At 41.6% G+C, this 12,906-nt stretch overlaps 2 protein-coding genes across 2 annotated transcripts in view; one reads left to right on the top strand and one right to left on the bottom strand.

Annotated features, from left to right (window-relative positions):
* NINJ2 (ninjurin 2) overlaps positions 1 to 7,219 on the top strand; it is a 64,189-nt gene extending 56,970 nt beyond the window's left edge. Inside the window, exon 3 of the mRNA XM_078376294.1 lies at positions 3,032 to 7,219. Within this exon, the coding sequence (XP_078232420.1) occupies positions 3,032 to 3,198 (167 nt within the window). The 3' untranslated portion in view covers positions 3,199 to 7,219. The remainder of the gene's footprint in view (positions 1 to 3,031) is intronic.
* B4GALNT3 (beta-1,4-N-acetyl-galactosaminyltransferase 3) overlaps positions 6,222 to 12,906 on the bottom strand; it is a 96,903-nt gene continuing 90,218 nt past the window's right edge. The window contains exon 20 of the mRNA XM_072999869.2: positions 6,222 to 12,345. Within this exon, the coding sequence (XP_072855970.2) occupies positions 12,240 to 12,345 (106 nt within the window). The 3' untranslated portion in view covers positions 6,222 to 12,239. The remainder of the gene's footprint in view (positions 12,346 to 12,906) is intronic.

The following is a 12,906-nucleotide window of genomic DNA, read 5'->3' as shown; positions in this document are numbered from 1 at the left end:
TCTCCCAGGATAAATAATTCCCGTGAGTAAAATAAGTAGACCAAAATAGCTTCTGCAATATCTCCCAAGGGTGTATCTCTGAAGAGTCTCAGTCATCCAGATGAGGTTATCTGGAAGTTGAGTCATGGCAACTGGACTTCTGCCTTGCTGGCATAAAATATTCCTACTTTGCTTTACATTTCTCTCTCAAAGCCCTTGCAGAGACCTGTGTGCTTTGCTTGAGGGAACAGATGGAGGTGAACAGGGTAGACCCCTGTAGCCAGGGCTTCTGTCTTCACAGAGAAAGGAGAACCTGTCAACCGGCATGCTTGACACATCTCATGTGCAATGTGCAAACCCCAACTGGCCTTCTTGATGACCCTGGGCCATAACAGCTGCCCCTGCCCAATTATTGTTGTTCTTAACTCCAAATCTTATACCATCTGAAATGAAGATTTCTGGAGAACCTGAAAATCTGCCTTTGCTTGTAACTTTTTTGGTGATCCAGTAACGATATTACCCAGTCCAGAATTTGGTTTCCACCCCTTAGTAATAATCTATATTTTTCTAATGCTCAAAATTCCCCATGATGTTAATGCTTCTAAAAACATCTCCTTCACAGAAGATGTTAATGTGTTCATTCAGTGTTCCAGCTCACCCTCCCCAAACTGTATCCTGTTCCACCATCCAGCCTAGACCTCCCCCCATATGTCTTAAATCCCCTAGGGTGGTCTGCCGTTCTCTTTTTTCACTGGCGCCATACATTCCTGGGCTGCCCCCTCTGGTTCTGCACAGAAGCCTACATTCTCCAGAGCTGTCTGGCCTGCACCCAGGTCCGCCCCTGACATGATAAACACAGGCCTGTCTTTCTCAGCTTGTGGGCTTGTGTGTTTGGCACTGAAAGGAATGACAAGGTCATGCACTTGGGTACTACGTACAGCTGCAGCTCCTCGTGCCTCAATAGAATCTCTTTTCTATATATAGGGCCTGATTGTGAACTGTCCCCAACAGGCACAGCTCCTGTTGACTTCTAGCCCCTTGTGTAGGAATGCAGGCCTTTGCTCCGCCCGCTCCCTGCCCCATGCAGCACCAAAGCCATCAAAAAAATTAAATTTTTTTTGTACCTTATTTTCATCATCTTTGAGGCTGTTTCAAAACTGGGTCTGGATAATCTGAGGGATTGGGTTTGATTTTCAGTCCAGGCTACTTTGAAGAGAGGCTTACAGGCTTAAAATCAGGAAGAAGAAAGCAGGTTTTGCCACTGAATTCACCTTTTAAAGGGTAGCTATGTGCCCTCTTGTATAGATGACAGTTTTCTACTGGAATGGCTGCCATTGAAGGTCTCCTCCACTTCAAGGACAGGCCATTCCGAGTCTGACTTCAACACAAGGCGCCCCAAAGAGGGAGCTCGGGGACCGTAAAGTCGATCATCCACCCTGAGCATCTGGACAGAAAATGCAGCAATCACACAGGCCACAGTCTTTCTCACTTGAGCAAAATGTGCTGCAGTGTTAAATTGTGAAAAATCCTAAATTTGCATCTGGAGCTATAAATTTAGCAACTTCAATCACCATTGGAAAAAACCACAAACTTTGCTGTTGGCTAGCTTAGCTTGAGATAGTGACTAGGCCAGGATTCCTCTGATAAATCTCATAGTTTTGTGATGACCTGAATCTACATCTTACCAATTCTAGACTATGCGTTGTGGATATCCAGTGTGGTGTGTAGTGGATAAAGTGACAGACTAAGACTCAGGAGGCCTGGTTTTGAATCTCCCATCAGTCTTGGAAACTTGCCGGGGTTGTGTGAAACTGGCAAAAATGCTTCTTAAATATCTCACTTACCTCAAAAGCCCTACCGTATTTCCTGGAAAATAAGACAGGGTCTTATATTAATTTTTTTTTAGCCTTTTGTTTCTGATTATGGGGCATTCTTGGCAAAGATACTGGAGTGGCTTGTCAATTCCTACTCCAGGTGGATTGCGTTTAGTTGGAACTCTCCACTATGACTTAGGTGTCCCTGCACGGCATAGCCCATAGCTTCTCTGAATTACTCAAGCCCCTTCGCCATGACAAGGCAGCAATCCATGAAGGATTGCTTTTTGCTGCAAAAAAATTATTTTTGCTCCAAAAATGCATTAGGGCTTATTTTCAGGGGATTTTTTTTTCATGTACAACAATATATTTTTATTCAAATATGGTTTTGTCATCTTCTTCTGGTTGATGCACAAGGGTGGAGGGCGGGGTTTTACTTAACTGGGGGTCATTTTTGGGAGAGGGCTTATATTACCAGCATCTTGAAAAATCATATTAGGGCTTATTTTCAGGGAAACAAAGTATTAGGGTCGCTGGAAGTCCATTGTGATCTGATGGCATATAACAACAACAGGCACTAGGAATGGGGTTTTTGTTTTTGTTTTCTAATACAAATCCCATAATTCACCATACTGAGAGTTGTACTTAATAGACAGATTCCTAAATGTGGCTCACCTGGGAGAAAGGTCTAAACTAGGTTATGAGGCCTAGCTAGCCTTAGCTCCCTTCCAGAAAGAAAGCTTCCAGCTAGCTCTGGGGTAGGTACTGGAAGCTTGGGAGGAGCTGGGCCTCAAAGCCTTCCAGTTAGGCTTTTCTACCAGGTGAGTCATATTTAGGAGTCTGTCAGGTAGAACTCCCAGAATGGAGAATTATGGGATTTGTACTCCAACAAATCTGAAAATCCCATCCCTACTAGTTAACTCAGTACTCTAACCCACCTTCCACAAATCAATAATGTTTACTCTTTAAAGATGTCAAATCGTGTTTCCAGAAGTCTACGTTCAGCCCCTAAATGAAATTTCCTAATGTAAAAATTCGTTGCTCCCCTTCTTAGAAACTGGAAATGGCTGTTTTGTTCTAGCTCACAATAAATACGTATCTTGTGATGAAGACACGTCTCTCACTCTGGTCCTGTATGTATTTATAGTATTGTACTGTATTATAGAAGAAGAGTGGTCTGTTAGCTCTCAACGTTTTTCACCTTTCTTCTGACTTTGGTTTGTCTTCTGTCCTCGTAGCCCGGTTGAACCTGAATGATGTAGCAAAGCAACAACGCCTGGACTTGCTCAACAACATTGCCACAATCCTGGTTTTTGTCACAGTCATTGTCAACATCTTCATTACGGCCTTTGGGGTGCAGAAGACAGGCCTCTATCCAAGCCCTTACGGTCGGAGACTGTACTGAGCCCTGGAAGAATAAGGAGGGGGAGGTATGCTGATATTTTTCTCCCTATTACTTCTCTGTGACCCTGTCTTAGTTCAAAATGTGCCTCCAGTCAGCCACCTGAGCAAATTAGGTATCTCATACATCTTATTTCACTTGATATCCAGCTGCTTAACTCTTGGTCCTAATCTCTCTTGCACATTCACTTGCACTTAAAAAAATTGTTTCTGAAATGTGTCACTCTGGAGGACATTTTAGATTGACAAAATGCTTTCAAGAATGGATTACATGCAGATTTAGAAATGTACAACTAAGCCCATTTGCAAGTGAATGAACAAAAGTGGATTTTAATTCCCTTCTCCCCAAATATTCACAAGAATCTTGGCTTGTAAAAAATGTAGACAGGAGGTTGAGGGACCTACAATATATTAATGGGCTTGTTCACTATGAGGCAGAAAGGAAACAATTTTATAAAAACAGACTGTGGGGTCTCCTGTAACTGTGAGGGTGGCTTAATCCCAAGGAATAGGGTAGTCTCCAGGAGCCACAAAGGCAGGAGTTCTGCTTAGGAAATATGTCTCCATCCAATTTTCAAGGATGTCCTGCTGTAGAGCACAGACTTCTCCTAATCCTCTGTGTAGCATGAGATGGCAATGGAGAAGTTGGTGTGTGGGGGTGGGGTGGGGTGTGTGGAGTGTCTGCTTCTACCAGCCTAGTTGCATGTGGCCAAATCTGAAATCAAAGCACCAGATACTAGTAAGACATTCATTCATTCGTTCGTTCGTTCGCCTCTGGCCAGTAGGCTCCTATTAATACTAAAATAGTATAGAAGACAATTCATATGCAATTACAATTTTAAATTTATAAAATAATAGATATCACATATATCTAGAGATGACAACCAGAGATTCTAGGAGAAGGAAAACTCCGATTTCAAACCTCCACTGCTTTATGGCTATATCCACTGATGGAAAAGGCTTCAGGAGTTAACCTCGAGGCAAAATCTGGAGCTGGAGTCCCGAAGGCTGTTCGTGTCATTCTGCCAACTCCTGCAATGTTGCTGGAACCAGTTGTATTGGCTCTTGCCTCTCCATTGGACTATTTCAGCGACGTGGAGAAGGGGGATTTGCTGCTTGGGTAACAGCCTATCATCCATATTATTTTACCCAGGCTTCGTGCTCTGGAGAGGACACTCCAGCTTCACATACAGTGTCGAAGCAACACGGAAAGGGATTGTCACTCTCGAATTGGCCTTCTCAGCCACACTAGATGCTGTTCCAAGTCCTCCATACACAGCACAATACCATAGTCTCTCGAGACTGAAGGATGCCTAACAACCAGAGATTCAGAGCTTGGGAAAGTTTGTTTTTTTGGACTATGTTTAGAATCCATAGTTAGCAGCCATGTTGGCTTAGGGAATCTGGAGGTTATGGCCTAAATATCACTTTTCTAAGCTCTGTATAGAGAACTGGGATTATTTTGGAACAGCCTTTGGACAAGGAAGGTCACTGTGACACTGAGCGGAGGATTTGCCTGGCAAGTCTGTCTAGGGAATGAGTTCCTCCCTGAAGGTTCCCACTCCTTTTCATCATCTTCTCATCAGGGATTGTTGGAAAAAGGTAGAATACAACACCTCCCTGAATCTTTTGATTTTCTTTGCAGGCTGGAGGACGTGGTGGATACCCAGGATGCCTTTCTGTCATTTTAGTGACCTCAGATCTGATGTTCCATGTGTGGCAGGCAACGTCCTATAGCTAAAGTGTATTACAGGCTTGAGAGTTACTCCCCAGGGGCTGGTTCTCCAGTCAATGTGCAGGTCTGAAGAGTCAGAAAATCCTCTTCTGCCATCAGAAAGCAGTCTTTTATTTAACTTAATGAGAATTTCCTCTTCCCCGCCCACAGTTGTTTGCCATCATCCTCCAATGAGATCCACATGTAGTTCTGCACAAAGGTTGCATACAACTTAGTCTTGCCTAGCTAGTAGGAAAGGAAGCCATACTAAAGGATCTAAAACCATCCTTCAGTGGTAGCAGAAGCTGTCCTTATAAAGTGGCAGTAGTTTAAAAAATGAAAATACAAAACTTGATTATAACTGCAAATAAGTACAAAACGTGCTACAACTAGTCAAGCCAAAGATTAGAGCAATTAATCTCAAAGCATATCCAGGTTGCACTGATGTGTTATGAATCAAGAAAATAATGAATTGAATGATGCCTTCCATGAGCACAGAGCTTGACCCCTCACCAAACCAGAGAAAAGGCTGCCCCATGTCTCTGATTGGAAACAAGCAACACAACATAGCAGTGCACCTCTCTAGCTAACCCCAGGTGTTTCTGCTGATTATGTTTGGCTCACCTCTCCTATGCAGACAACCTAGCCTTCGGAGGTAGTTTGTTTGGTACAATGACTCACAAAAGAACACATGTCATGGATTCCCTACTGGATAAGAGAGCTATTAAATTTAAATATATATAGTTACATCTAGGGATGATACATAACTCCTGCTTTAGTTCAAAGAAAAGTCTGTCTCAACTGCCTTAAATCTAAGGACTGCAACATTACATCACAGAGGTAGAAACTCACTTCCTGGAGTCTGCCTCCTGGAGTACCTGGAGTTTTATGAGAGCTGTAGTCTGGGGGGGGGGAGAAGTTTCCTCAGCTCTGCATTATACCAAGGGGTGGGCAACCCATGGTCCTTTGGCTGCATGTGCCTTTGACCTAATTCAAAAAAACAGGCTTAGAGGAATTCGTTTGGGCCTCTGGCAGAACCTGTTTCCTAGCAGTCCGTGTAGGCTTCAGCCTCACCCATTGCCAGCATGGTTAGGTTCACCTCCAAGGGAGCCCCTCAGCAGAAAGGCTGCCCACTGCCGTACCACATGAACAACCCTCTTGCCATGAGCCAGGGATCAGTGGTGGTACGCAGACTCCAGGGCAGACAGAGTCTGCCTCTTGCTAAGGTGCTCACACAATATATCTGGGATTCCCCTGCTAGGCAAAGGTCCCATGTGATGTTCAGCAGGAGAGGCAATGCCACATGCACAGACCATGGGAATCAGTACCCATAAGTTCAAATGGCTACCATATGTAATATGATTCTTAATTGTACTATATCTTTTGGTTAGTTTTGATATTTATGTTCATATAATGATCAGATCAGAGTAACCACCAGCACATATCTGGTGCTATATTACATTTGAAACATTTGCTAGTTTAAATCATAATATTGTTCATAATCGTGTGCATTTGAAGGCTGTTCAAGTTAACCTTCTCTCTGTAAGTAGTTCAACATTCTGGAAACACGTTTATTTTTTCAAGACAGCTCTTTGTCCTTTTGTCCATTATTGTAAAAGGGCTTGCAATATTGTTATCCTGCTTAGAACTGGACTTTCTCCTGCATATTTCAAATATTATTTGATTTCTCTTTATTTATTAAAAAGTATATTTTATCTGAAGGTGTGTTCCTGGGTTCATGAATCCAACTCAATGCAGGGGAATAGTTAGTGAGAGTCTTAGAACAAGTTCACACTCTGAGCATTGCAGTTCAATGTTTTAAATTCCAATCGCAACACAATTGGCAAAACTGCAGCACTGCCTCAGTACCAGTGTCGATTAACAGTATGGATATAGTCTCCTTTGTGTGTGAAGTCCTCCCATCTTTAAAGCCAAGGCAATTTTCCTCAATGACTGGTCTCTTCAAAGAGCACTGGCAAAAATAAATACAGACCAAGGATTGCTGCAGAAAGAGATTTTTGCCTCGCTAAGGGCAAGGCTTGAATGAATGGTCAGTGCTGCTGAAAAAAAGTTAACTTTTCTTGTGTGTCACTTTCCTTGGACTTTCCAGGAGAACCCAGCCATCAAGAGAAGAGAGAAAGTGACATTTTAAATGTTTCTACAAATGTGTGAATGTTTTAAATTTTTGCTGTTTGATTTTAAACTATCTTATTTTTTAAAATTGTTCTTTTAACAGTTTTGTAATCTGCCCTGAGATCCTGTGATAAGGTGGGCTATAAATGCTTAAATAAATAAATAGGTTGAGTGGTGACTGGTCCTTGAAATCCATCCAGGTGAATTACCTATGTGCACTGTAAATATCTGTGCTGGATAGAGCCATCCCTGGCGGGGGGGGGGAGACGGACTTTCACTAGCACATTATTTGATGGAGGGGAATATTAAATCTAGCACATTATTTGATGGAGGGGAATATTAAAGCACACAAATATTTTCCTCTTTTATTCTGCCCAGTCTGCATAACTAGGAATCAGGCAACATATTTTATATAAATTTATGCCTGTTATTTGACAGTAAAGGAAAAGGCAAGTTCTAAGTTTTTATTGTTAGAGAATGTTAGACAGATCGACAAAAAGTCACAAGACAAAATTTCAGTAAGAAATCTGTATTCATAATATGACGTAGATTCTTCTGTTTCCTCTTGCAAGAAAGGAAAATATGAGGGTCCTTTTTAAGGCACGCATTTCAGAGGTGCAATTCAGAACTTAAAAACACCAAACAACATTTTAAATAGTTAACTGCAACGAAAGAGAGATACTTCAAACAACAGTATATATGGGTGACAGATTCTTTCAGCAACCTCCTTCACTTCTGCCTCTGCCCTTGACTGGAAATGAGAAACCAACCCTGGTTCCCACCCGCAGTGTTTGATAGGCTATATTAGAACTCGTGGATTACATCAAACTATTAAACCAATTAGGCTTGCAAATAATTAAATCAAACAGTAGTCCTGAATTAATAAGGAACACACTTTGCCTTGCTTTTAAATTTTGGCTTATCTACACAGCAGCATAGTGTAGATATGTGTTATTTTACCCCACTCCACTCCCCTCTACTCCCTATCTGGCAGTGCTGCTCTGTCCCTCCCTGTTGCGCAATATTCCAGTCTGAGCAGGAGCCCGGACTTCCCTTCTCTGCCTCCTCCAGCAGCTGGCCACTCAAAGATAGCACTGCAGGAATCCCTGCCTCACCTGCTATCTGCAGGAGGCAGAGCAGGGAAGTCCAGGCTCCTGCCTGGACTTGAAGGTCATAAAACAAACAGTGAAGGATGGAGCAGTACATGCTAGCTGATGAGTGGAGCTGCTAGGTGTGGTGGGTGGGGGAAAGCCAATGACTTAGGACAAAGGAGCAAGAAGTATTTCATGCCTGTCTCTAATGGCTTATTTATTGCACTATCTTAGAGAAAGCTGACACTGTACTTGCATCTGTGAGACAAAAGTTTGTTGGGAAGTTCAGTTCCTGCGTATATAGGGCCACGAAGCCTATATATGCAGAGGAGACTATATATGGACAAGCTTCATGGCCCTGCAGTGCCACTGGAATCAGGAACCACTTCTGAGTACTTCATATCCAGAATACCCTGGAATATGATACCACAATCTGCAGGGGATTTGATATACTATTAAACATGTCTACCTGTGGTTGTAAAATATAAGCACGCAGATTAGATTTTGGAAGTGAAAATCAGGAGTTCTGGCTGTTTTAGAATGTATGCCAGTCAGTGGCCAACTTTAGACAGATGGATATTTAGATAAAATAATTTGATATGAACAGTGCCTGATTTTCCTTTGAGAGGAAATAGCAAATGAATCGGCTGTTGCTGCCAGCTTGCTTTCCTATAGTTATACATGTGCAGTGTGCACCAGTGGATGTAGAAAAGGCTCTATATGTTAAAAATGCACAAATTCTGGGGTGGCCAGGGGAGGGCAAAGAGCTCACCTTATCTGTTTTTATCAAACCATATGGTCACCCTCTCATATAACAATTTTATGTAATAATATTGACAGATATAAGCTTGACCCAGCTATATCAATGCCAGTAGTAACTTGGTGGAGGGCACTACTGGGTAGTAACCAGTAAGGGTACTGGGCCAAAAATACAAAATGAGTTTCAACAGGGAAAAATGTAAAGTTCTGCATCTAGGCAGGAAAAATCACATGCACAAATACAGAATGGGTTATAGCTGGTTTGACAACATTATATGTGAAAAATGAACTACTGATCTTAGTAGACAACAAGCTAAACATGAGTAATGAATATAATGGAGCTGCAAAAAAAAATGCAGTATTAGGATGCAAGGGGAACTAATAATAGCCCTTTATTCCAGTTTGGTCAGACCTCAGTTAGAAAACTGTGCTCAGTTATGGCCACCACAGTTTAAGAAAGACCTTGACAAGCTGGAAAATGTCCAGAGGGTAAGCAAGATGATAAAGGTTAGGAAATCAAGCCCTAAAGATCATTTGAAGGAGGTGTGTATGTTAATCATGGTAAAGAGAAGGCTTTAAAAAAATAAGGACAGAAGGCTGAAAGGTATGATAGTATTTTAAAACATTTGAACAACTGTTATATGGAGTTTGAACCAAGCATGTTTTTTATGGCTGCAAAGCATAGGGCCTGAAACGATGGTTCCAGATTACAAGAAAGCAGATTTTGACTAAACATTAGGAAGACCTTTGTGACAGTAAGAGCTATTTAACAACAGAATGGACTATCTCAGATGGTGGAAGATACTCTTTCTTTGGAGGTTGTGAAACAGTGGTTGAATGACCATCTGTTAGGGCATTTTAGCTGTGGATTTCCTGCTTCACCAGGGAGTTGGATTCAAATCCCCTTGGAATAATTTCGAACTCTACAATTCTATCATCCTTTGGTCTGTGATTCCCTAGTCTGAAGCATTTTAGTTACACTGACCTACATTTTTGATTGCATGATTCTGGAGTGCATAAGTAGCTTGTTCCACTATGATGCAGCCTTTCAAACTGGCCTTAATGCCCAAATGTTTTCTTTGCCTCAAGTATTAACCCAGCACTTTTCTACAAATGGCTGTCAGTTTATTTCTTTAACAGTGTTTTGCAAAACTGCTTTATAGTTTATACTTACCTAAATGGATGAAGAGAGATGGATAATCAACCCAGGATTGATTGTCAAAAAAACCTTGTTTTCTCTAAGCAACTAATGTCAAGGTTCCTTGTAGGAAAACTGGATTTCAGTTGCAAGAACAGGTGATACCTTTAGGTAAAGTTCCCCTTGACATTTAGTCCAGTTGTGTCTGACTCTAGGGTGCTCATCCCTGTTTCCAAGCCATAGAGCCAGCGTTTGTCCGTAGACAGTTTCCGTGATCACGTGGCCAGCGCAACTAGACACAGAACGCCAATACCTTTAAAGGCCACTAATAAAGATATTGCCTATTCTTGCATTTGTATTTTGTAATGGCCACATGCCCCCCCACCTTATTTCATTATATTTCAATTATAGATGATTTCCTGGAAATTCTGAACTTATACCAAGTAACTTCATATCGTGATGGCTAAATATAGTGCTGTCTCCCAGCTAAGATACTAGCATTTTCCAGAGCATGGATAAATTGAGCTCAAATATGTCTTCCTCCCTCACATAGCTGGGGACCAGATTCCCATATAACACATTGCTGGTTCCTCTGGGCTGCATCTTGTCACTAAGTGCACAGTATATGAGTCTTCAAGATCTACAAGTGGAAGGATTTGGAGTTATCATCCAAGATCATAATTGGATGATGGAGCAGTGTGGCAGAGGCTGATTCTTGAGTAACATAAAATATCCCACAGTTTGTCTTAAGGCAAAAATGCAAACCTATGGGTAAACTCTCTTACTCTCTCTCTCTCTCTCATTTACACATACTCTGTCATACTCACAACTCCTCAACTATACACAAATCTATATCTATATTAGGCAAGGATCTGGTGCAGATCCATAGTTTATTTTCCTTATATATTTCCTGAGTGTGTCATGCCCAAATTTCACGTCAGCTCATATGAAGAAAGTATCCTTTCTGGTCCTTCTAAAACTTCAATCCCCTCTGTATGCTTCAAAGACACAAGGATGCCTATTCTTCATGCACAATCAATTACCAGAGAATAATAAATCATAAATTAATTATTGTACAAAAAATGATATCGTGCCCTTCAAAATGACTTTTTCCTTAGGGTGGTTTACAACACATTAAAATAAGAATGCAAACCAACCAACACTGAAACTGTACAATAAATAGGAAAAAGCATATAAAAGCTTTGAATTCTATGGTATCGACATTTTACTCTACCTGTCTAAGACTGCTTGGTGTTTGAATCTCTCAAATGCAGGGCTACACATCAGTTTCAAGAAAGAAAGGTTTGGTCTCATGTCCATATTTCTGATTCTCTTTGTTCTCTAAGCCACATTCCAATGATTGTCAGGATCAATTTGTGCCAACCATGTACTCAAGTCCGAGCTTGGTTTCAAGTCTATTTAACCATGATTCAATGAAATGGGATGTTGATTAATCCAAGGAAGATGCTGGCAGTTACAAAGGAAAGGCACAACAGTTTTGGTAAAGGCCCACGTTCCTTTTGCTGTACCTGAGTTGAGCTTCAAACAACAAGAGGAACCCATTTGCTCCTCAGGGAGTCCTAGTTGAGGATGTGTACAGGCATACCAATGCAGCCCGTACTGGAGAACTAATGGACTTTGGTCCAAAGGCATGAAATTCAGAATACGCCCTTTTGTTCAAGTATCTTCAGAAAGAAGAAGACGTATCATTAAAAATAACCCAGAGTGGGTATAATTCTCCTGCAAACACAGTGTTCTATGTACTCCAGTTCTGGAACATTTTCATTTGTACCCATTCACTGCAATATTCTGCCTTATGTTGGTTGAAGAGCTATCCTTCAAGGACACAACCAGCCATGGAAAACATTTCAGTTGAGTAGAAAAACTATAAAAAGGAGACTTTGTGGGGTTTGGGCTGGGGAAAGAAATTCATGATAAAATTTATACTTCTCAAAAGCACTCTTACATTGTGCTGGTGATGCTGTTTTGTCCATACTTTTGGAAGTGGGTAGAAGAGGTAGGGTTGTTTTCTCCCTGATTCTGCCTCCATCTCTAAAGGAAGGGTCTGTGTTCCATGGTTTGACCGCTTTTCTTATTGAACACAAACATCTGTGATCATCTGAACTCATGCTCCGATTTCTACAGGAGAGTGTACACTTGATGAGAGACCTTGGTAAAGTGCATGGCGGGATCTGAACTGCAGACACCTATCATATCTTCAGCTGATGACGGTTCCACATACCCCGCCTGGAGTGAAAGTGGTGGAAGAAATTCCTGAGAGACAGACGGTCTACCTCCAGGCCAGCCTGCATGATTCTGTGAAAGAAGAGGGAGGAAAGGGAAGAGATTTCAACAAACAAAATCCTAAACTTGCTTTCAGAAGGCTGAGATGTTGAGAGAGGCTTTATATCAGGAATGACTAATTGTGGCTCCCCAGATATTATAGGATCGCAGCTTCTAGCAGCTCTAGTCAGTACATAGCTAAGAGTGGAGGATCACGAGAGCTGTTGTCAAAAATATCTGGGGGGCCACAACTGCCCACCCAGGTTTATATATATAATTTCTCCTGTCAGAGAGCTGGTGTGTTGGGAAAGTTGCCACTCCCCAAAATCTCATGCCTTTGGTGGTTAATGATAGGGGTTGATCCAAATCCTGGGATCAAGCAGTCATCAGGCCTTTTCTTGCAAGTGATACCTGTAGTTCCAATGCCTATAATTTAAATGTAAATCAGACATTGATTCTAGTATAATCTTCTGCCTCCCCCTTTCAGTTTAAAATTAAGGCATCTTTTTTGCTTTCTGTCCTGTGCTGGCAACATTCAGAGGCAACATGCTCATTTACAGGAAAAAGATGGAAGGAAAATAAATAAATAAAGCA

The sequence above is a fragment of the Pogona vitticeps genome, chromosome 5 (assembly GCF_051106095.1).
Source record: "Pogona vitticeps strain Pit_001003342236 chromosome 5, PviZW2.1, whole genome shotgun sequence".
Classification (NCBI taxonomy): domain Eukaryota; kingdom Metazoa; phylum Chordata; class Lepidosauria; order Squamata; family Agamidae; genus Pogona; species Pogona vitticeps.
This window is presented reverse-complemented; position numbering and strand designations above follow the sequence as displayed.